Raw genomic sequence first — 25807 nt, forward strand, 5'->3', positions numbered from 1 at the left:
ATTCCCTGCTGCCCTCCCCCGCCTCTCACAGCTTCCCAGGCACACACACAGCCGCACCCCAGTACTTCACAGGTCTTTAAAAGACCATTTGCATGTTAATTAGGCTTTCTTCACCTCTTGTTAGCGCCCTTGCAGCTCCACTCTGACTGTGGCTGGAATCGCCCGGCCCCACAGAGCAGTACCGGCGGTGTTTTCTGACACTTGAGAAAAAAGAAAGAACACAGGTACAATGTCTGTAAGGTCCGCGGGCCGCCAAGGAAGGCTTGCCGGGCCGCTGGCGGCCCTCAGGCCGTACTTTGAGTACCCGTGGTCTAGGTGAGACCTGCAGTGTCTTGGGTTAGAGTCTGGGGGATACCTGCACTGCATGGAGTAGGAGTCTGGTTAATACCTGCAGTCTCCTTGGTTAGAGCCTGGATGATACCTGCTTTCTCTTGAATTAGAGTTTGGGTGATACCTGCAGTCTCTTGGGTTAAGAGTCTGGATGATACCTGCATTCTATTGTAATGATAGTGGAACCAGGACTAGTGCCTTGTGTACCACCCTCCGCTTGCTAGGAGCTAACTTTTATCATAATAGAAGACCTCTAGGTTTTGAAGGGGAACCCCACGCCTCCAAGATCAGATGAAGTAAATCACATCCCAGGACCAGCACAGCTCTCTGAAGATGGAAAGGTTTTCTCCAAGTGTCCCCTTCATGCATGCAATGCAATAGTAAAAGGCACCCGAGTTTCAGTTATTTGCAGCTGTGTTTGTGTTATGTCTAAGTGCGTGGGACTGATCATCCTGAATTAACAGCATACTTTGATATTCGACATTGAATACTCAGACTGAGGTCGCGGTGTAAGCCTAGACTTGTGAAAAACCGACCATTCTCATGTGAAAAAAAGCAAGCAGTTTTATTTACGAGAACAGAGGCATGTAGTGTCGTGTGCAAAAGCGGCAAAATGGTGTCTAAGCATATAGTTCACTTATGCTAACATAGCAATGTCTGCAAGCAATATTGTATCTTCACTACAATACCTGCAGTGCATGAAGTAGGAGTCTGGCTGATACCTGCAGTGTCTTGGGTTAGAGTCTGGGTGATACCTGCTTTCCCTTGGATTAGAGTCTGGCTGATGTCTAGAGTTCAAACATAGATGCTTTTGATATCCAAACATGTGTGGCTGATGGATGGTGAGTGAGATGTGATAGGTGGTGGGTGAGATGGAGTGATGGGTGAAATGGAGTGGTGGGTGGTGGGTGAGATCGAGTGATGGGTGATGGGTGAAATTGAGTGATGGGTGCGATTGGGTGGTGGGTGAGATGGAGTGATGGGTGCGATTGGTTGGTGGGTGAGATGGAGTGATGGGTGGTGGGTAAATGGAGTGATGGGTCGGGTGGAGTGGTGGATGGCGGGTGAGATGGAGGGATGGGTGGTGGGTAAAAGGAGTGATAGGTAAGCGACCTTGCGGAAAGACATGCTTTGTGGGGTGGCTGTGCTCAGGGTAACCTGCTGATTCTTGGCCTCTTTCTCCCTTCCAGTTCCATAATGCCAAGCAGCTGGCAGACTGGTGCCTGCACTACATCTGCACCAACTACAACAGCGTCTGCCGAAAATACCCCCGAGAGATGAAGTACATGACGCCAGGTAAGTAGACCTGAAGGGAGGGGGTGGGTGTGTCCGTCATTGTGACTGTTCTTTACTTAAAGGGAGTGTAGGATAGGTATACATGTAACATCCAAGGAGCAGACAAGGATATCTGTAATGATGACACCCAAAGATGGGCTGGAGATCTGTGTAACAAATAAATGGCATCCTTGCAAGGGAGAGGTGTGAATGTAATGACACCACAAGGTGCAGTGTAACAATGTCATCCATAGAAGGGAGAGGTGTGAATGTAATGACCCCACAAGGTGCAGTGTAACAATGGCATCCATGGAAGGGAGAGGTGTGGGTGTAATGACAGCACAAGGTTCAGTGTAACAGTGACATCCATAGAAGGGCGCCTAACTTTTGACTTGCGAAAACCCGGCAGACCACAACAGAGAGCCACTTCTGACTCTGAATTGGACAATCCTACTGACGCTCCATCCTCCCTGGAAAAGAAGCTGTCTGCTGTACAGGACAGTATTCAATCCATAGATGGTAAAATCGAGGCCCTCAGTGGGAGTATGGACCATATGTCCGCCAATCTTGACAGACCCGCTACCAGATTGGGCAAGGCAGAACAACGCATATCGGATGCGGAGGACGGTTTGCAGCATGTGATCTCTAAGTCATTGGATATGGAGCAAGTGCTCGCTGTTATCCAAGCCAAAAATGAAGACCTGGAGGCCAGGTCCCGGTGCAATAATCTGCGCATAACTGGCTTGCCGGAATCCACCAATGTAAGCAGGCTGGAGACTTATGTGGAAAATATGCTATGTGAGATATTCGGTGCTGAAAGTCTCTCTCAGCTGCTCATAGTAGAGAGAGCCCATCGCATCCTGGCGGCTCGTCGTCCCCTCCCCCCCCCCCGCCCCCTAGACCCCACCCAGGCCGATTATTGCATGACTGCTGAATTATAGGGACCGTGACTCGGTGCTGCGCATGTCCCGTCAGAAAGGTACCATCATTTATCAGGGTAATACGGTAGCATTTTATCCTGACTTCACTGCCACAGTCCAAGCGGCGAGGAAAGAATACCAGCAAGTGAAAAAAATATTAATCGCAGAAAATGCGCAGTATGCTATGTTGTATCCGGCCCAGCTGCTCATTGGTTCAGATAACAAGCCCAAGATTTACACCAACCCCAAACAGGCCATGGAGACACAAAGACTATCCGGCGCAAGAAGCAGGCCATCCCTGATGCTCCGGACGATGAGAGCTAAGTTAGGCAGAACATTGATCAGAGACTCTCTAAATTACTGTTACAGTCGTAGAGGCTGCACTTGACAGCATTAATGACCACTTTGGTATCGTGTATGTCAGGGCGGGGTACTCCTGCTATACTGTACCACTATACCTGTATCCTTTCCTATAATGGGGGCCTTCGGTTTGGGGGTGATGTATATTAATAAGTTGTCCGGCTCTAGCCCTGAATGTTTTACTGTCGTAAGAGGGAAGGTGCCTTGGGAGCTTAAATCCCACTGTTCGGCCACCTGCCTTTTCACCTAATGAGTATGTCATGCTCCAGCGTTCCCCAATGGGTGCTACCCTTATTACACTATGCCCACGTTTAACACTCTGGGTTTTTTGGTTAGTTTGTGGGATGGCTTTGGCAAGTTGAGTATGCTAAAGTGGGTGGGGGGGTGAAATGCAACATGGGAACTGGGGTTTGATGCGTGTGTTTGGCTCGTGTATGTAAACAACCGCTTGCAACTGGCCATCAACAGCACGTTGCCTCGATGATAAATCATTAACCTCATCCAGTGTAATCGAATCTTGTGAAGCACCAAGGAGCTAAGAAGCTTCCCAAAGGTACTGATATGAATTAGAACTTCTGTCTGTTCCATATGAATTGAAGACAATATTATGTTATACCATCTTATACTAAGTTGTCTTCCCAGCGCTAACTACTGCTACTATAACAACCTATAACAGACAAAAGCCTTGGCTGCAAACAGCCAAGTCTTCAACTGCTTCCTAAAGCAGAGAGGATTGGATGTTTTCCGCAGATATGCAGGCAAATTGTTCCATAACACCGGTTTTACGTTCGAAAGGCTTACATACACGAGATTCTCCAACCAGCAGTATCACTGCTAAGATTACACTGGATCAGGTTAATGAATTATCATCGAAAGCCACGTCCTCCCTTCCTTTCCAATTTAAAGTGAGGTACCACCGCCAAATTAGAGTCTTAAGGGTCTGGTCATAGTGCTGATGTAAGGACGACAAACTAGATGTGCTCTGCTTATTCAAGACCTTGTGAGCCACGCACAAAGCCTTAAACTGGATGTGATTCTCTACTGGAGCCCAGTCCAGCTTCCAGAGTAGCTGAGAGGCTGAGCAATATGCTGGAAGGTGGAAAAAGAATCTTGCCACTGCGTTCTGAACCATCTGCAGCCTGTTTTTCACGTGCCTGGTGGTGGCCAAATACAGGATGTTGCAGTAATCAAGGCGAGAGGTGATGAAGGACTGAATGATCATCCTCCAAACCTGGGGATGGAAGAAGCCAATGATAGTGGTATGGCTTCTACGCGTGCAGAAGCGTCAGGAGGCAATGCTCTGACTTGTGGCTCGAAATATAGAGTATCGTCGAACCAAATGCCCAGGTTTTTAACAGCAGACGTGGGCCTTGTGGGAGACCGTAACACAGTAGGCCACCAGTGATTCACCCACTCTTGCAGGCGTTTCCTAAGCAGAAGAATACCAGTTTCATTGGCATTCAACTTCAAAGAGTCAGCTTACATCCAGTCAGCAACGGCAGTAATACAGTTGTTGAAATTGACAGCAGCATCTACGGACCCCGCAGTCAATGATAAAATGAGTTGGGTATTGGCTGTGTATGATACCAGTGAAATCCCAAAAGCTGTCCCCACATCAGCCAATGGATTTACTTAGATATTAAAAAATGGTGGGACTTACGGATGTGCCTTGTGGGACGCCATACTGTAACGTCTGCCTAATAGATGTAAAGAGCGGACATATCACCTGAAAGGACCGAGCTTTCAAAAAAGAGGCAAACCAAGTCTATGTTTTGCCAAGGGCCAAGGTTTTTAGTTTGTTGTTTGGTTAATGAAAACCGTAACAATGTTACTGTTGCAAAAACAAAGTAACCATCAATAGTACAATTTGAGACAATGATACTATAATAATGCAGACGCCGGTGGACCAAGAGGTAACATCCACAATTTAAGTGCAATTAAATCATGATCACCAATCTAATTTGTGTGGTGCCGCTACTTGGCTTGCATGGATGAGAATACATTCATTGTCAAGCGTATAAGGGCAGGGTGGCGATGATGCTATTAAAATCAGTTATGAAAATGTTAAAACAAGTGGACTCGACCAATAAGTGCAATTATGCCGTCTTCATAAATCACAGGTGTGCGTTTGAGGCTTTGTCACAGGCCCATCTGGTAAGTATTTTATTACTAAGAAATTTGCAGGAACAAATATACAGAATAGAGTCAACCGATGAAAGCAATCGTGCCAATGGGTTACGTACAGCAGTTGTCCCAAATCGCCCTCCGATTTTCAGTTCTTGGTTTTTATTTATCGCTTTTTCATGTAGCTGTAGATATTTGATCAGTTTGCAGTTAAGTTGGGGGTCTAAAGCAGGGGCCTCCACCCTTTTCTTTAGTGAGAGCTACTACTAATCATTGAAAATCATTGTGAGCTATTTGAAGGCCAAGCCACTCTCGCAATGTTACCGACAGCCAGTTTCATTGAATCTAAGCCTAGTGTCCATAGTGCCAAAGTCTACGGTTTGAACAAATTCTGACAAGGCTGCCATGTGTGTTCGTGAGAGTGAGGTCTTTGGGGATTTACGAACATGTGTGTGAATGAATGGGATATGTGTATGGGTGAAGGAGAGACTGTTTCGTATGTACTTGTGGCTCAGGACATACCTTTCACCATATGTGACACGGTTACATGTCTAACACAAAGATACAACCATTTGTTTTAAATTGGACAAAATGAAAGGGCAGAAAACATCCTGCAAAAAATGTTCATAGTAGGGAACATTTTTCTGCTATTTAAATTTCTCCAAAATGTTCAGTTATAAACCTGGCACCGTGTCTACCAGCCACTGGAAGCTGAGATAAGATTAAAATAAATAGTTTACTTAATCATTAAGTTCACTCTTCATTCAATCAATCAATCAGGGGTTTATATAGCGCGCTACTCACCTGTGAGGGTCTCAAGGCGCTGGGGGGAGAGTGGGGAGCTCCAGATCAGTCAAAGAACTAGGTTTTGAGGTCCTTTCTGAAGGTGTGCAGGGTTGGAGAGTGTCTGATGTTCATAGGCAGCTCGTTCCAGGTCTTGGCTGCGATGTAGGAGAAGGCTCTCCCGTCTGTTCTACTTCTGCAGATGCGGGGGACCTCTGCCAGGGTGAGAGCGGAGGAACTTCTTTGGTACGTGGAAGGATAGCCTCTCGCTGAGGTATTTGGGTCCGATGTTGTGTTTTTTTTTTTGTTTTTTTTTGTCCGATGTTGAGGGATTTGTAGGCGTGGGTGAGGAGTTTGAAGGTGATTCTCTTCTCGACAGGGAGCCAGTGGAGGTCTCGTAGGTGCTGGGTCATGTGTTTGTGGCGTGAAGTCCCGAGGATGAGTCTGGCGGCGGCATTTTGGATGGTCTGGAGTCTGTGTAGGAGAGATCTGTTGATTCCGGCATATAGGGCGTTGCCGTAGTCCAGTCTCCTGGTTATGAGTGCGTGGGAGACGGTCTTTCTGCAGTCGGGGGGGATCCATTTGAAGTTCTTTCGGAAGATGTGCAGGCAGTTGGAGCTGGTGGAAGCGACTGCGTTGACCTGGCGGTTTATGGAGAGGGAAGAGTTGAGGATGATGCCGAGGTTGCGTGCGTGGGTTCCCGAGGGAGGTGGGCCACCAGGTGTTGTGCCAGGGGGAGTTGCAGGGTCCGAGGATGAGGACCTCGGTTTTCTCTGAGTTGAATTTAAGGCAGCTGTCATTCATCCAGGTTACCACGTTCTTCATTCCCTCTTGGAAGCAGAGTCTGGTGTCTTCAGGATTCTTCGTGAGTGAGAGAATGAGCTGGGTGTCGTCGGTGTAAGATACTATGCTGAGTCCCTGCTGTCTGACGATGGCGGCGAGGGGGGCATGTAGATGTTGAAGAGCATGGGGCTTAGCGATGAGCCTTGGGGCACTCTGCAGTTGATGTTGGTGGGCTCGGAGAGGAAGGGAGGGAGTCTGATCCTCTGGGTTCTGCTTGAGAGAAAGGATCAGATCCAGTTTAGAGCGGCTCCTTGTATCCCGGCGTCATGAAGTCTGGCTGCAAGGGTGCGATGGGAGACGGTGTCGAAAGCTGCGAAGAGGTCTAGAAGGATGAGGGCCGCGGTGTGTCCTTGGTCGAATAGTAGGCGGATATCGTCTGTGGCGGCGAGGAGAGCGGTCTCGGTGCTGTGGTTGCTGCAGAATCTGGACTGGGAAGCTTCTAGGATAGAGTTCTCTTCAATGAAGGTGGTAAGCTGAGTGTTAACGAGTCTCTCAGTGACTTTGGCTGCGAAAGGGAGGAGAGAGATTCTAATTCTGATTTTCTCACATTTAAAAGCATTCAGAAACATTGTTTTGTTCTCATTTTTTTATTTTTATTTTTTAAAAGACCTTTATTGTACAAAATGCGTTATACACAGCATACAGCTTACAACCCCTGGGGGCCAGCCGCGTGGATCAATAACCATATAAAATATTGCCAAGTTAACACAGCCGTATGGCCGACAACCCTGGGGTCCGGCGGCGCAATGTCTTGGTAGTACGCATATGCAATAAATCACACACCTTAATAAGTAAGCAGGCCTGTAAGGTTTTGTCAGTTTGTAGACCAACAGTGGTGTCTTGTCATCTGCATCATATGAGGAACAGCCCGCCCCCATGTGTAAGTATCGCAGGTGGTTGTATCAGTAAGTTTTCCCATGGGGGCGGTAGGGCATAGAAGTTGAAAAGCAGTCTCATGCGATATCACGAGTGCGTTAATAGACGTGTGTCGATGTAGCTCACTATGCCTAGAATGAGAGGCTCGTGTTGGCGGCAGCATCCGGTAGGAACCGCCATTTCCACGGCTGTTATTTTTAGCAGTCTTGTACATGTGGCGCCCCACATTGGCGGTAGTGCAAGCGCGATGGCCGGTATCGTAAAACATAACCCGGATCTATCTGCCTGTCTCCGAGTAGTGAGGGCAGCAGTCATTCCCCTCAGGTCGTGTTTTTATGTTGTCGTGTATTATTGGCACAAAGAAGGAGGGGGTTTGATATGTCGGACGGTATATGGTGCCTAAAGTCTCTTGTGTAATGCGTACAATGTCTTTGTTATCAAAAACTAAGAAGCCTGGTCGGTGAACAGGACCAGCATATCAATAAACATGTGAACCATAACTTGGGGGTATGTGCAGAGGAGGACAATGTATGGGTAGATGTATCTATGTGCTTGAGAAGAAGGAAGGTGGCGTTGCAGCGTCAGTGTAGGTCCGGCGGCTGGGAATGGGATGCATCACAGAGGTAGCTTGTTCGCGTAGGGGGGGGCTCCATCATAGGGGCACATTGACGACGTCTTCAGAGTGCAATCAATGCGGTGGTCACGTTCAGGGCGCATGGCGAGAACCTGATATGTGGAAGAGGAGATAGGGTGAAGGGCGCTTCACTGCAGACAGCAGGTCAAGCGTCGTAGACATTCCAGAGTGTGGGAGGTTCGCAGGCGAGGCGCAGTGTATTGCTCGCGGTGTGGCGGAGATGCAGGGATGTAGGCCCCGACTTGAGGTACCCTGCCAAGGGGGGGGGTAAGGGGGGGAGTAGTGGGCGCAAGCGCACCCCGCAGTGTCCCCTGTGTATGTGTGGGGTTCGGATATGGACCCCTTCCAGTGATTCCCTGTTCCAGACATTTCTGCTGAAAGGACTGAAGGATGTTATCCCAGTGCTGTGCAATGGGGAATTTTCTAAGTCCCGCCGTCTTTTCCCGTCGTAGGACTGCACTTTCCGCTCGTGCACATTGTTTTGTTCTCATGCTCCAACTTTGAGTGGACAAGGTCTTTTATTGAAGATGTAAATACTTCAGTGCTTCAGTTCTTCACCTCTGTGACTCATCCTGGGTCATAAATCTGAGTCCAGCCCTCCTCCTTGTTGGGCCTTGCTATCTGCAACCGGGAGATAATAATGTATGTGAGAAGTTGGCCTGATGTGCAGTGTTCACTATTCTAGTGATCACTATATATCAGTCCAAACAACCCTTATTGATGATTGGTTGTAAGTCAACCTTATAGACCAGCTATCCTAGTAGCATGGATACGAGCAGTCTAAGGCTAAGACTCTAGAGGGCGTGTTAAGCCAGCTGTTTTACCATCACATTACCCCTTGAACACCCAGTGAAAGGACACCACACAAGTGTTATGAAAATAAACAGTGTATTTATTAGAATCACAACAACCCTGTACTCTTTATGAGGACAGGGTGCTAGGCACACAACAAAACTCTTACGAAAATACTTAAGTTAGCACGTTATACACAAATGCCCGAGGGGCACGAAAAACCATATACTCTAAAAGTGGAATGCGAAATTACTAGCAGGTAAGTACAGTACTAATAGGCTTTGGAATCGCTAGGACTTGACTATAGAATCGTTAGATTACTTCTAGGAGACCTAGGGGACTCGGGTGCAGAGTGTGCACTCTCACGCGGGATGCGGGACAAAGTCTATGGAGGCTAGTAAAGGCAAAGTTAGCGTTCACGGGCGAACCCGACCTGGTAGGAAGAAAACGACAGTGGATCCTGACCCTAGGATAGTGAGGCTATGCTGAGACACCGAAGTGCCGAAGTTACCTAGCCCAGGGGCTGCAGCTGCATAGGTCTGAAAAGACGTCGGGAATCTCGTTGCCGGACCAGGAGCCTGGAAGAAGGAAGTTGCTGGCAGGCGACCAGTGAAGGAAAGTTCGATGGATCCAAGCCTGGATCGAGGAAGAAGAAACCTGAAAGCAGAGGGGACCAAGTTCTTGAATCACTAGCCAGTGATTAAGTGGGCACCAGGATGGCACCGGGCGAAGTCACCTCGACTAGGTAAGCGGGCGACGCTGGCTCTGCAGATCTCACGGACCAGGAGGCGTTGTCGGCGACCAGGATGGAGAGGCGAGCTGTCCCACGATGGATGAAGCTGTCGGCGTCGAAGTTACCCAGGATTGGGCAACAAGCCTTGGCTAATTCAAGCCCACGCGGTGGACTCAAAATGGCGTCTTGAGTGGACCAGGAGGGTCCGGGGTGCTCCTCTTTTGGAAGGGAGCAAGGGCCAGCCTGGAGCAACCAGACCAGCAGCAGAAATGTCGTCGGGCGTCGTTCAGAAGGCCACAAGCCAGCGGGCTAGTAGCCAAACAACGCGGTGAGCAGCAAAAAGCAGAAGGGCCCCACGCAGATCGTGGAGATGCTGGGAGGCTGCACTTCGGTGCTGGAGCTGCTCAGGGTCGGGGCTTCTCGGACCCCAAAGCACTCACCAGGAAATTACTCGCCGGGCTTGCTGGAAAGAAGTCGTGCAGTCTTGAAGATGGCCGGTCCCTCGAGGTCTCGTCACACCCACGAATCTCAGCGTGACTGATGATGCAGGTAGAGGTCAGAGGTGCCAGGGAAGCCGGTTCTCGTCGAGCTGGGCAGTCTTGATCCGGAGGAGAGACTTGCAGCAGACCGCAGTGTTCTTAAGATGGTGCCTGCGGATGCAGGGTGACTACTCCTTAGTCACAAGGGAGAAATCTTAGGAAGAAGTCTTGAGTTCCTTTCGTGGAAAGTAGTTTCAGGATTCAAAGATGATCTGATTTGGAAGGGGGCCAGTTCCTACCTTTATCCTGTAAAAAGGGGCTGGCACGCGACTAAGTCCTGCCCTAGGGGTGGGACTAGGAGGGGGGTGGTTACACCCACTTCCTTGGCGGGCTTTTCCCCAGCACAGGGTCTGGAGTGACCCTGGAACTGGTTCCAGCCAGCCTATGCACAGTGAGCACCGGGGTGCCACGTGCAGTCACCTTCCTCTAAAGCCCTGCCTACCTACAATACACAAAACCCTGTCTGGGACGGTGCTGGCACCGCCCCTGGCAGGAAACCCTTTGTCCTTATCTCCTGCTCTGGGAGGACTCCCAGCAGCAGGAGGGCAGACTTGTGTCTCGGTGGCAGCATCCATTTTGTGGAGCTGAGGCTCTGTTTGACTTTAACCGGGGTTAGGGGTTACATACATGTCGTGTCCCTCTAGAAGGGTGGAATGCTAACCCCGTCGCCAGAATTGGCGAGGGGTTAGTATTCCAATTCGTATGACACCTTACTCGACATGTTTTGATAAAGCGATACCAGAGTTGGCATATAACCGCGAGGATTATAATGCACTTAAGAGTATATGGTATGCGATATCATGGAAACGGCTAAGGGATAGATCCCGAAAGCCGCAGACAGGCTCAGCTCATGCCAGAGCACCATCTCACACGATTCCAAGCACTCTGCCTCCAGCATTGTTAAGGCCTGCCATAGGAGTGACTGATAGGAGATCTGTGTGTCCATTTTAGGGTTAGATATAGGTATACTATATCTAAAGCAAAGGGTGATTACACCACCTTGCCCCAGCTGTCGTGCAGCCAGTTGTGTCAGATTTGGATGGCCAGCCAGGGGTGGCATAATACATGCTGCAGCCCCTGGTAGGCCCTGGGTAAACCTATGCCCTGGGTACCTAAGGTACACTGTACAGGGACTGATAAGGTGGCTCAGTATCCAATTTAGATATGTACCTAAGGTACATGGAATCCATTTTACAGAGAGAGCAGTGGGCCTGAGGTCCTGAATAGCAGGGCCTCAGGTCAACTAAGTCAGAAAACCAGCAAAACACCAGGCAAAAAGTTGGGGGCAACCATAGTCAGGGATCTACCTTCCTACAATGTACGATACACACAGTGTCCCCTTAACTTTAAAAGAAAAATGTGACCCAGTGCTCATTTAAGAATGATCTCAAGGCTGTAGCTACTCTGAAGGTGACTCCTGATAGACTGCTTGGACATCAGCTTTAAGGGTAGTTCCACTTCTCCTCAATTTCATCCACCTAAACGTCAGCAACATTTCAATTTTAATGCCCATCAGATAGTTCATTTTGTCGTAGCAAGGTAAGATTCCCTCCAGGTGCGTTCAAGCACCTTCTATCGCTTTTTCCATTCAATCAGTTTTGCGTTGAACCAAGAAGCAGAAGACCTCTTTTTCTGCTGACTTGTTCACACAGGGATCAAAGCGTCCAGAGCAGTTACTAACCCAGAGTGTGTCTTCTGTACAGCTGTCTCGATATCAGGGTCATGCTTAGGAATACTTTCCCGAATCAAATTACAGAAACTCTTAATATCTAATTTGTGCCATCGCCTAACAGTATGTGTTTTAACTTCCGCCTTACCCCAGACACTTGGCACTATCAATTTTATTGGGACCATTTAATGGTCAGACCCCACAACGTGAAAAGGGGGGTTTACCCAGAGGTTAAACCAGTTGGAAATAGAGGGTCCCACCCCGCCATGTGCATGACACTCGTCACGAATTGAGGCCGTTGGTCCGCTTCCAGATCGCTAGTTGAATGATATTCTTAACTGCAGATGTTCTGCACAAATTGTAAAGTGAGCTCACCAATGATATTTCGGCCAGTTTCAAAACAACAGGGGAAATGTAGCCCACCAAAGTTTCCCTTAAACATTTGTCAGGGCCAGGAGGTCTATAGACCAATAGGCCGAAAAGGCGAAGTTCTTGTTCGTTTGAATCTGAAACAGCTCATTTTCACACTCGTGAACATTAAATGAATCCAGTCGGCAAGTAAAAAGGTCTTTGTAAATAATAACAAAACCACCTCCCACCTGTGGTTCTGTCGCACCTTTCGATGTGATAGCCAGCAGGACAAGCGAGTGCCACCTCTGCGTGAGTGGACTGATTTAGCCATGTTTCAGTAAGGAACATGACATCAGGTGAGTGTTCTGTGATGAAATCCAAAATTTCAGCACGATGGTGAACCATTGGGCAGCACTTAATGCTAAAGATGTTAAAATGCATGAATCTGCTTCCCTCGTTACAGACCCATCTCGAACCATTGAGCAGATAGTAAAGCCGCAGTGCTTACAAATCGACTCCCCAATGGGTGCTCTCCATGTATGCTGCTTAGAACTCACTTCTCACCCCCAGAACGTTCCACCATGCAGACAGACCCTCAACATCTTCAGCTTCTCAATGAGGAGGTAAAAGCCTTGTAGAACCAGTTCCAAACGGAAACCTCGGCTCTGCCGTATATTCCCTAAACTCCTTGATCCCCAAAAAGGACAGTACACTGAGGCCAATACTGGATCTTTGCCTACTCAATCATTACATATTGTCTGTACGCTTCACTATGGTAACACTACAGGATGAGATCCTTATGCTTCAAGGAGGTGACTTCATGGCAACATCTCTGTATCGGCTTCTTTTCGCAGGCCGTACAGCGCTGGGACACTCTTGAGTAGCTGTGCGCTCTATAAATCCCTTCACATTCACTTGACTTTAAGGACGCTTACTTTGACATCCCCATTCATCCAGCACACCGCCATTATCTCCGGCGTGTGGTAAGTGGACGCCATTACCAGCTCAAGATGTTGTCTTTCAGGGTTACAGTACCTCGGGTCTTCACCAAATTCCTGGCAGTTATAGCAACCCACTTGAGAAGGCACAGCATCATGTCTTCCCGAACTTCTAATGGGAATGAACTGTACTCAACATATAAAAGTCGCCACCCATGTCAAAGGGCGTACCCTTGACCAGGTCTGGACCGGAAACTTGGACATCTCTCATCTACAAGTGGCCCCGTGCTCATGGTCGGATCACCATCTGGCTACCTTTGTCATCCCCTCTGACACCCCCCCCCCCCATTAGGCAACTTCTTAGCCAGAAATTGGAACAAAGCGGACATGGATGACCTTTGCTCCATGTTAACTGCCGCGGCACCCAGTGCCGGGAAGGAGTCGCTCCACACTCAAGCGGCCAAAATTAACACCTGGCTGGATGGGGCCAGAGACAACTTAGCACCTTTGAGGAAAGTTAAAATAAAGAGGCCCCATGATGCACAACGCTGGTTTTCAACAGAGTTGAAGGCTAAGAAAATAACCCTTAGGAAAGCGGAACGCAAATGGCGACGCAACTACTGCCCTAGTCTTAAGGCTATTTTTGTATCTTTATTTGAAGATACAAAAATATCTACCTACCGACGCTACGGACGTTCAATCCTTGACTGACCACTATCTCAACGCTATGACCTCAATAATTAACGAGGCTGCACCTATGCAGCTAAAAAGAGTCTCTACTAAAACCTCCAATCCATGGTACGATGGGAGTCTCAATGAGGACAGACGAGACATGCGAATGGCAGAGCGCACCTGGAGATCAGCTCCCTCTGCACTACACCTAAAAACTCTGAAGAAAAAGAGAAACGCCTATTTCAGGAAAATAAAACGCTCAAAATCAGATTTCTTCAGCCTCCAGCTCGACCAAGCAAAAAACCGTCCGAGAAAACTATTTGAGCTAATCAGAACACAATCCAAGGAACAACCCCAACCACTCAGCACTGTGCGCGAAGCGCCCTCCTGTGAAGACTTCTCCGCTTTCTTTATCCAAAAAACTGACAACATAAAGAGCGATCTCCTCATGGACGCAAGCCTCTACTCCAAACCCCACTGCATAGCACCCACTGAACCAAAAAACAATGCTACATGGTCATCCTTCGGCACCTATTCTGAAGAAGAAATTGGCAAACTGATCAGCACCTTGAAACCATCCAATCACCTCACGGACCCCCTTCCTGCTAACGCTGTAAAAGACTTTACCCCTCTGCTTCTCCCACTCTGGACTAAAATTATCAACAGCTCACTTCAACAAGGAACCATACCTGACTCCCTCAAAGTTGGACAAGTCACACCTTTACTAAAGAAACCTACAGCCGACCCCTCTGATCTGAACAATTACCGTCCCATCACCAATATTCCCACTCTCGCCAAACTGCTGGAAAAATGCGCACAATTACAATTGACTAAACACATTGATCAGTTTGATCTCCTCAACCCTCATCAATCAGGCTTCCGAGCAGGGCACAGTACAGAAACTGCTATGACTCACATAATTGACGACGCACTTCAAATGCTAGACCAAAACGACACCTGCCTCCTCATCCTTCTTGATCTCTCTTCAGCATTCGACACCGTCAAACATGAGAATTTACTCGAACTACTAAACACAAGAATGGGTATATCTGGAACTGTTCTCAAGTGGTTCACTTCCTTTCTACACAACAGGTCGCAGAAATTCAAGAACAACAACCTGATGTCCTCGCCAATACCTGTATCGCTAGGCTTCCCCCAAGGATCCTCCCTATCCCTGACTCTGTTCAACCTAGTTATGGAACCTCTCACCACCTTGCTACAAGCATCCAATGTACACTTTCACATGTACGCCGATAACACCCAACTTTATCTTAAATTACAATCCCCCAAAGATATTTTGCTCCTGAACTCAACGATCAGAAGCACCCAATCCTGGCTGGCAGATAATCATTTCAAACTCAATGCTCTGAAAACAGAGTTCCTTCTTATCTCACCTCCCGCTAAGATTGCTACCACTCAAATTTGGCTTAAACACCTAACCGCACTCAATGTCCAACCCACCATTGTGGACTCAGCAAAATCTTTAGGCATAACACTCGACACCAATCTCAACATGCAGCAACATATCAGCAAGGCAACTAAGGGAGCGAACTTCCAAATCAATACCCTGAGGAAACTTAAACCCTTCCTCCCAGCCAAAGACTTCCAAACCGCAGTACAAGCACTAGTCATCCCTCGAATAGAATATGGCAGCATCGCCCTCTGCGGACTCCCCCTAACTACTACCGTACCCCTAAGAGCTTCTCTAAACGCTGCAGCGAGACTCATCACTGGGTCAAAAAAGCATTCTCATATCTCCCCTGACTTGAAATCCCTGAACTGGCTGCCTTTTGAAGCCAGAATACATCTGAAAATCGCCTGCTTGACACACAAGGCGATACATCTGAACTCACCCGGCTACCTCACTCAGAAGCTGACAATCTCTGGCGGCTCTAGAAACACTAGAGGCTCAAACAATCTTCTGCTGAAGCCTCGAAGATTCCGGAAGGAAAAAACCTATAAACGCTCCTTCTCAGGAATGGCACCTAGGATCTGGAACTCACTCCCTCCCGAAACCAGGCTCATCTCCTCCACTACACTCTTTAAGAAAGAAGTAAAAGCTATCCTCATGGCTAAATACACCTGAACTATTATTTCGGACTCTTTAAAGACTCTGCACCGATCTGTACTGCTTGTTCGACCCCTTTGCTTATTTGTATGACTTGTATTATTGATTTACATGATTGGCTTTGCCCCCACCTATCTGTACTGCTAGCTTTATTGACTTACCTGTTTGACTATGTTCCCTCATGTACCCCTCTTTGTAAAGCGCTCTGATATCTGCAAAGATCTTGTCCGCGCTACATAAAACTTTCAAAATAAAAATAAAAAAATAAATAAATAAAGACTATAAAGCATTGATCCTTCAGACCAAGGCTGAGTACTTCTCGTCCACAATATTAAACTCCGCTAATAAAGCCAAGGAACTTTTCTCGGTAGTGGACGAACTTTCTAAATTAGACAGTTATTATGAAACCCACTCCCTCCCAATACCTGTGTGATTCACTTAATCATTTCTTTACTGAAAAAATTGTTACCATTAAGGCAAGCGTTCCTAAACCTATAGATCCTCTGCCTTACTTATGTTGTGACTCAAATACTGCCTCTTTGGATCACTTTCCTCTCGTCACCAAAGAAACCTTCCTGGGCCTTCTCAAGAAAATTGGCTCTGGTTCCCCTATGGATAGTTGTCCCCCTCGTATTCTCCAGGAAGTTTTCTTGCGCTGTCCAGACCCTCCCCTATCGCTCATTAACAACTCCCTTGCCCAAGGGATTGTTCAAGATTTTTTTAAGATGGCTGAGGTTGTCCCTATCCTCAAAAAACCTAGCTTAGACCCTGAGGTACCGGGCAACTACCGCCCCATTTTTCTGCTACCCTACCTGAGCAAGGTCATGGAAGCCCATGTTGCCAACGGCCTTCGCTCGTTTGTAGAACTGACCCACTATCTGGACCCTCACCAAGCAGGTTTTAGACCTGAGCATTCCACCGAAAATGTCGTCCTGGCAGTCTTGGACGAGCTACGAAAGGGAGCGGACCAGGGTACTACCCAGGCCCTGGTGCTCCTTGACCTGTCGGCTGCCTTCGACACGGTCGACCACCAAATCTTGGTCGCCCGTGTCAACAGTGCTGGGCTCCAAGGTCTATCACTGAAATGGATTTCCTCCTTCCTTAGTAATCGTTATCAATCTGTTCACCTTGCTCGCTTCAGGGCAGAACAAACAAAACTGACTTGCGAGGTCCCACAGGGCTCCTCCTTATCACCTCTACTTTTCAATCTGTACATCCTCCCCTTGATTCTAGCCTTGCGCAAGAGAAAGGTTGTGGTGTTCAATTATGCTGAAGACCTTCAGTCGATCTTTAACATCGATCCATCAACCTCATCTATCGCCAACTTTCAATCTATAATGAATTTCATTAGTGACTGGATGAATGCCAATCAACTCAAACTAAATTCAGATAAAACAGAGTTGATTCTTACTGGCGGCGTGGCTAACCCATGGAACTCCAGCTTCTGGCCTCTCTCATTAGGGAGCCCCCCCTGCCCCGGTTCTGTCAGTAAAAAGCCTGGGAATCATGATCAGTAGTGATCTCACCATGAAGCTCCAGGTTAGTTTGGTGGTCTCAGCATGCTTTTTTCAGCTGCGCAGAATCCGGAAAATCAGCAGATTCTTCTCCATCGAAGCCTTGATCCAAGTGGTTTTCGCCCTGGTCATCTTGCGTATCGATTACGCCAACTCCCTGTACGTGTGTATTCCTGCGTACCAAGCACATCGCCTGCAACGGGTTCAGAATAAGGCATCTAGACTCATCCTTGGACAGCCTAAGCACTCCCACGTGAAACCACTGCTGAAAAGCCTTCATCGGCTCCCCATTCCCCAACGCTGCCTGTTCAAGTTGGGCTGCACCATCCACAAAGCTTTGTCAGGACGTGGCCTTGCTTTTATCGCTATAAACACCCAGCAGTATCTTCCCTCTTGTGACCTACGCTCTTCCAATAGGAACTTGTTGGTGTCCCACTCTTTTAACCCCTTCCATGCTCATGACGGAACGGTTCCGTCATGAGCGTCGGTTGAGCTGTGCTCATGACGGAACCGTTCCGTCATGACTCCGCCCGCGCAAGGCGGAGTCAGCATGGGAGGGGAATTCGCGCCGCACGGAAGCGGTTAAATGGAAGAAACACGGTGGCCTCAGATACACGACCTTGGCTCCCCAATTCTGGAACACCCTTCCTCCCTACTTGCGCACAACGGATTCCTATACTCAATTTAGGAAATTACTTAAAACCTGGCTCTTCTCCCACGCTTACAAGTGACACTCACTTCCTGTCAGGCACGGCGACTGGTCCTGCGTATAGCGCCAAGAAACCGCCTGGTGAACGCGCGCTCAAGAAATAATTTTTAACATGACATAACACTTGGACAGTTGGCTGATTGAGTTCAAGCAGACAGAAATGCCTGCAGGATTCACAGACAAACATCAATATATCACAAAAATTGGGCTTCACGATCAGTGCCACAAAGTCCCACACAGCTTCTCCAGCTACAGCCATATCTGGGAGACAACCTCAATTTGATTACAGCCAAAGCATATCCCACTTCCCAAAGGGTTCTCAATCTCCAGAACCAACTGGCTCTTTTTCAGTGACGTCACCTGCCAGTCAGAAGAGTTATTCCCCTGTAGCATGTAGTCTTAACTTTACTACTCATAAAATGAGAAAAATCCTAACTTTAAGACTTTCGATATTCACAGAAGGCGCAGAAGGAGTCCTAAAGCTAGGAGTGCTAACTTTACTCCTCCTAAACTGAGAAAAATCCTAACTTTAAGACTTTCGGTATTCACAGAAGGCATTTAGGAGCCCTAAAGTTAGGAGTCCTAACTTTACTCCTCCTAAACTGAGAAAAATCCTAACTTTAAGACTTTCGGTATTCACAGAAGGCATTTAGGAGCCCTAAAGTTAGGAGTCCTAACTTTACTACTGCTAAACTGGGAAAAATCCTAACTTTAAGACTTTCACTATTCACAGAAGGCATTTAGGAGTCCTAAAGTTAGGACTCCTAACTTTTGTGATGAGTAAGTGCCTTCTGTGAATACCAAAATGGTAGTAAGTTTAGGATTTTGTCTTAAGTTAGTTCTGTGAATCGGGCCCGTAGTCTGTGCCGATGAGCATTACTATCTAAGGTAGAAAGAAGTCTCCCTATATCTTGTGGCTCGAAAAACGTTTTTGAAGAAAAACAATTAGCAAACATCCAAGCCGAACATTAGATGGCAGGAATATGCAGATCATGTGACTCAATAGCGCTACTTGCTAAGAGTAGATGCATACATGGTAAGTAGTAGTATGCTTTTTATTTTTTTAAACATCTTACTGATTTGCGGGAGGAGAAGAAAAGGGAGCAGAAAGAGAAAGAAAGCTGGGGAGCAAGAAAGAAAGTAAGAGAGTTGCAGAGTCTAAAATGGAGTGGGGTGGAGAAGAGAATGAGTCTAGGATAGATAGATGGGGAAAACTATAAGACTGAAAGAGCGTGAGTAAGAAAGAGTGGGTGAGAGCGTGTTGTTTCTACACAGATAAATGTGTGGGATGAGTAAAAGGCAATCTTGGCGTATGAATAGTGGTCTTAGAAAACATTGTTCTTTTGTGGGGTCGGCTTGTGTTCACATGACTCCTGGCTCTGCTCTTGCACGTGGATTCTCAGGTTAGCTCGCTTCTCAGGTTAGCTCGCCTCTAGGAGCTACGGTCCTCGCTCGCAGCGTGTTGTACTCCAAGTGCAATCTAGGAAGGCTGCTGCGGCCGCAAATACAATGTTCAGAACATGGAGGTCATGGCCTTCAGTGCACTCTTTGCTGATTTTCCTGTTAGATTCCCTCTGTTAACTGCTGCAAATTTGTGTTCTCCATTACAGAAAACAAAAGTCACTTCGAGAAGCACCGCTGGCCCCCGGTCTGGTACCTGAAGGAGGAGGACCGCTACCTGCGCTCCAAGAAGGAGCGCGAGCGGGAGGAGGAGATCCTGCACAAGCAGCACAACAAGAGCAAGTGGTGCTTCTGGCGGCCATCTTCCTCCTCGCCCCACGTGTCGTGAGCATGGATCACAGCGCGTGGATGTGGTGAAGATTCCCTGAATGAAGAGATGAATCAATGCTCAGCTTTGGCTTGTTCTGCCTTGAGAGTTGCTTGTGCCTTCGCTGACCTGGGTCGGTCCCAGTAGAAAAGGTGGCGGAATCTTTGGATGGATGGCGGAGATCCATTATGCTCAGTTGGCCAAGTCATGTGACTGCACTTACAGTCAATGGGGGAGGTTTGGAAGTGATTTCACACCACCTTTTTTCAAAGTGTACTAATGTGACGCAGAGTGGATCCTGACACCCAGAGCGTCCGCTCGCTGCTGTGATGTGATGCAAGAGTGGGGAAAAGGCTGGGTGATGAGAGCTTTGCTCAACACTTGGTTAGATATGCCTGCCTTGCTAGCAGGGTGTCACCACAGTATACAGAACCAGGACGTGACCAGTGTTTCTTATCCGAAAGGGCTGCTCGGAAGCTTCCAGTTAAAGCATGTCATTATTGAACTGGCTAACGGGGCGGTACGTGCCCCATTTGCCACACGTTAATAGCATTATGGCTCGCATCACTATGTTTAATCCACGGAAAGCACAATGTGAAGATGGGTGGGCAGAATGGCTGTCCTCTCTCACTAGCCCTGCACTTCAAGCTGTGAACACCACATCTAAGGGTTGCCTGCATTGCCCGTTCCAAGATGGCGCTCAAGTTTTACACGGACAGGGACTCTTGTCCAATTTGCTACATTGCCTCTAAAGAAAGGGGATACTTAACAGTGTTGAACGATTCCTTTCTCATAAAGTAAATGACTCTGAGGAATGTGAAGGTTGAGTGGTGCTCCGAGTCTGGTCAACGGGCACCTGCTGCGATGCTTCAGTGCAGAGAACATGCCCGGTGCTATGTTTCTAGCTCTACTCTCTGCACATCACACACGTTACTTGTAGCATGAGTGCTCTTTCCATGTTAGCTATCGGAGGGGGCTCTCTTATCAAAATGCCAAAACACAGACACACACCACTGCAGGGGCCCTACAGCAGATGAATGCATTCCTTGTGTGCGTTATGAGTGTGCTGGGGATGCTTGCGGGCTTCATTTGAGCCACTCGCTGCCTGCACCTTTCGCAAGGCAATCCTTAAATACCCCATCTTTGTATCTACCCGAGGTTTACAGTAATGTTCTCCAGTTTCAAGTTTACAAAACTAACCTTGGCTCCTCCGCTTTAACTCCTTGTTGACCTCACGGTGCCTTTTTAGCAGGTGGACAGTAAGCGAGAAGGGTCCTCCCTGATCCATTCCTTCCCTGTTCTTGTTCTTCAACTCACACAGGAGTGTGGGCTCCTCTGCCGTTTGAGTCTAAGGCGTGTGCGGAGTTATTCTGCACAGCGACAGGACCTAGATAAGCTGTGAATAGGTCTTGGCGGATGGGGCCCGGGGTAAGTGCCCTCGGCCTGTCTCTCATGAGGAGCTATTTCAATGCGCTCTTCTGTAATATGAGGGAGATGGAGACTGGGCTTGGACCTTCATGTTGAGCCTACACAGAGGGATCTGAAGACTTGTGGCACGCAGTGTAGGGTCTGGTCTCAACGTGTATGATCTCTTGGACTATTCTTCCTCCCTTCAAGCGGTAGCAGGGGCTATTTGAACCACTTGCAGCGCCCTCCGTTGCTGATCAGGAGGGGGAAGGGGGGTGTTGCATGCACCAAGTAGTGCAACATGTGATCACGGTGTTGCCTGCACCAAGTAGTGCAACATGTGCTCACTGTTTTTATGAATAAGCTGTGAACAGCTTCTGGTTTGGGATTCTGCATTTCTAAAGATGGCGATGACTGGTTCTGAGCCAACAGAATATAGAGGTGGTTGTTAACGTACAGAATCTTATTATTTGGGAAAGAGAGAAGGATACATTTGTACAAAGATATGGTTTAAGAGGCCTTTGGTTTCTGGGTGCATGGGATTATTTCTCTTCGTGTTCTGTTTATTTTGAGTTGTAATCCTATATTCCTGCTAGATCGCAGTTACGGCTTGCTAAAAAGACCTTGTTCGATTTCATTTCAAAAGACTTTGCCCTTCTGATTCTAGATGCAGAAGACGGGTCCCTTGCAGTTCCAGATTCTGAAGTTGCCTTCTGCTTCTTCCTGTTCCACATTTCAGAGATATGCTGGATTTATTTTTAGGCTCAGACAATTTGTCTCTGTTCTGAGTTCATAAGGCAAGTCTCTGCTTTTCTGGATCTCGTAGAGATGTCTCGTTAGGTTTAGAAGGGGGTCTGCTGAGGTTTACCTTGCAGGTTTGTTGTTAGGGGGCTCGATTAAGGAATCTCGTACGGTTTTAGGATGGTACTGCTAGGGATTTACCTTGCCGCTTTCATGCTAGAGGGTTCTGATTGCATTAAGGAAGCACGTAAGGTTTTGGAATGGTTCTGCTGGGGGTTTAGCTTGCTGCTTCCATGCTGAGAGGCTCCGATCTCCGATTGCATTAAGGAACCGCTTAAGATTTTGAGATGGTTCTGCTACGCTTTATCTTGTGTGTTCGATATTAGGAGGTTATGAGTGCACTGAGGGATCCCTTAAAGCTTTGGAAGGGATTTGCTGTGGTTTGGGCTGATGGCTGGACTTTGATTGGCTCAGCTTGTGGTTTTTTGTATTTGTATTGTGGATGCAGTGGATGCAATGAATTACATTTTTCGGTCAGGATTTGATGAATTGCGTTTTCCCGGATTGCATGCTGTTGAATGAGCTTGGTTTCTGGGTGCTGCTCTTTGGAGTGTATTCTTGCATCCGTAGTCCATGGAGGGCCTCAGTTTGGAGCATGGGCTGTCTTTCACATTAAGTCATTGTTTCTAATCTACTGGAGTTGTTCGGACGCTGGGGTCACACCATTGTCTAGTCCTCATTTCGTAATTCTTTCTGTAGGTTAGACTGTGTCAGGCAATTACAATACCTAAGACTGTCCGGAGAACAGGGTTACCCAGCTGTCTTTCACTTCTCAAGATGTAAGATCATATTTAAACATCTGATTAATCTGAATTTGTTTGCCTCATAATCTTCTTTCCACTGCGCATATTCGTTACCACCACGTAGGAAGTGTCACACTGTGGTAGGGAGGTGACGGGCTTCTCAGTGCACCAGTTCACCTGTTTCACCAACATTAGTCCCTTTTACTCTGCCCACCAGATGAATCTCTTGCTTGGGTGCTCTATGCATTCACTTCTGCTGGATTTGATGCTACAACCCTTTCAGTACGATTGTCCGTAAGTGTTTTAGGCCTTCTTGTGCACCCTAGTTGGTGAGCACAGAGGAAGGCAAAGCTCCAGTTTCTTTTGCATCTTAGCTTCTTGTACTCTCATCTCCCTTCCCTGAAGAATATTGGCCAACTAACCCAAGACGCACTAATCTAGACGAGGGACCCATGGGAGACAATAGCTGTTCTCTGCAAAATTGACCACACCTGCGCAAATTTGGGTCGATATGTGTCATTCAGGTAAAGTACTGCAAAGTATCCAAAATCAGGGATGGGTGCTGTGAGAGATCCCTTCCCTCCTCCTACCGTGGCCGTGCATAACATCAAACATTAAACAATTCAGATCCAAAGAATTATCATCAGACAGGAATTCAATTACATTTTTACTCAAGAACCTAAATTAAAATACCAGTTAGTTTGGGTCTGATTTCTATTCAAAAAGTGCTACCAGTTTGATATATTTCTCCCAAAAAATCCATTTAAATGCCACAGTAAAATGAGAGATGGAAACTTGGAGAAAGTGTAGTTTTAAAAAGAAACCTTCCTTATTGTGAACAAACCCAGTAGCACGGGCCCTCTTCCCTGATTTCCTGCTTGAGGCAATATCACAGGTTGTAGCAAGAAAGGGTTCAACGGTGGGTGAGAGGAGATCTCATGGTGCTATTAGAAGAAAGCACAATTAGGTTTGAGAAAAGGAGATTATGGTTAAAGATCTCCAGGTCCGTCGTCTAGTCACCTGTCCACCCTGTCCATCCTTGAGCACATGCTTCCTGTGAAAGGCACCCTCACCTTTCCAGATCCATGCTGTGTCCGCTACCTCTCTCCGTTCACATTACATCCTTACACTCACCTTTCCAGATCCATGCTGTGTCCGCTACCTCTCTCCGTTCACATTACATCCTTACACTCACCTTTCCAGATCCATGCTGTGTCCGCTACCTCTCGCCCCGTTCACATTACATCCTTACATTCTGGATTTCCAGATCCATGCTGTGTCAGCTACCTCTCACCCCGTTTACATTACCTTTCTAGATCCATCCTGTGTCCGCTACCTCTCTCCCCGTTCACATTACACCCTTACACTCGGCTTTCCAGATCCATGCTGTGTCCGCTACCTCTCTCCCTGTTCACATTACACCCTTACACTCGGCTTTCCAGATCCATGCTGTGTCCAGTACCTCTCTCAGTTCACATTGCATCCTTACACTCGGCTTTCCATATCCATGCTGTGTCCAGTACCTCTCTCCCCGTTCACATTACATCCTTACATTCTGGATTTCCAGATCCATGCTGTGTCAGCTACCTCTCCCCCCGTTTACATTACCTTTCTAGATCCATCCTGTGTCCGCTACCTCGCACCCCGATCATATTACATCTTTACACTCTCACCTTTCCAGATCCATGCTGTGTCTGCTACCTCTCGCCCCGTTCACATTACATCTTTACACCCTCACTTTCCAGATCAACGCTGTGTCCACTACCTCTCTCCCCGTTCACATTATATCCGTACACTCTAGCTTTCCAAAACGGATGGCTTCCTCTCTCGTGCCTTGGATGCGGAGCATCTTTTAGAAATGTTGTTTACAACAGGGCTCGATAGAGATCTTGAACTGAGGCAGAAACTCCTGTTGCAGCTGCAGAGGTGTTCAGTGCCAGGTTAGCCGACACTCATCTGTAGCTCAGTGTATAAGCCTTGTCGATTAACCCCAGCAGTCCCATGCAGCTCCAGACGTTAAGGGAGACCCTTTATCCTGTCCGGCTCTTTCAACTTGGATCTGTTTCGGATTCTCCTTCATGGCAGGAATGGCAGGTTTACAATCTTGGTGAATTCTTCAAAAATATTAAGGCATGTCTGTTTTGAGGACATCTTAAGGGGTCTTGAAACATCTATGTATTTATTCATGATGTTATTGAAGGCACATTAGGCAAAGTGGCTAAAAGGCCCCCTTGTTCTAATGAGTGGGGAGAGGCCTGGAGGTGGAGCGATTGAGGCAGTCCAATGGTTCAGGTGCTTCTTCGTACCTCAGATCTCCTTAGTGAACCACTCCTTGGCGTGCCTCCACTGTCCTTTCTAATGCGGCATGTTCCGTGTGGTGACAGTGGTGTATGTGTGTTTGTACGTATGTAGACGTATTTGCAGTGTATATGGGGGGAGGGGAGGGAGCTATGGTGAACTGCACAGTTCTTTTACACTTTTATAGCGTGCTCTGTTGAGGACCTTGCCATGCACAACCTTTACTTACAACAACAGACTAAACCAATTCACTTTATAAACTTAAGGGCTTCTTGCAATCAGGATATGATACCCTGTTTGTATGGAACATTTCAAAACCACTGTGACCTGTAACAAGTCAAATGTATTATGTGTTAAACAATCACCCTTCAGTATTTCACCATCTAACCTTTAATAAACATATTTTGTAATGTGGTTTATGACTCCCTATGTTTTCTTGTAAAGATTTTGAGGACCAGAAGGAGACGTAGAAGAGAAGGCTTCGATAATGGTTTCTTTTGATTCAAGTATTTCTGCTAGAGACTGCTACCTGCAGATTCCTCACTATTCGACTGGATCCATAAACTTTTCAGAGTGTCTCTTGGTAGGTGGCACCGTTCTGCAAATGATGTGCGGAGCCTTGAGAGGCGTCTCTCCCTCCTGCTATCAGGTCCTTTCTTT

General features: G+C 47.4%; 1 protein-coding gene across 2 annotated transcripts in view; it reads left to right on the top strand.

Annotated features, from left to right (window-relative positions):
* LOC144821589 (rho-related BTB domain-containing protein 2-like) overlaps positions 1–25561 on the top strand; it is a 453559-nt gene extending 427998 nt beyond the window's left edge. For both annotated transcript variants that reach the window (XM_078678799.1, XM_078678800.1), the window contains 2 exons: positions 1521–1626; positions 19741–25561. In XM_078678799.1, coding sequence (XP_078534925.1) covers positions 1521–1626; positions 19741–19919 — 285 coding nt within the window. In that variant the 3' untranslated portion in view covers positions 19920–25561. The remainder of the gene's footprint in view (positions 1–1520; positions 1627–19740) is intronic.
* Positions 25562–25807: the final 246 nt, after the last annotated feature.

The sequence above is a fragment of the Lissotriton helveticus genome, chromosome 2_2 (assembly GCF_964261635.1).
Source record: "Lissotriton helveticus chromosome 2_2, aLisHel1.1, whole genome shotgun sequence".
NCBI classification, from domain to species: Eukaryota; Metazoa; Chordata; class Amphibia; order Caudata; family Salamandridae; genus Lissotriton; species Lissotriton helveticus.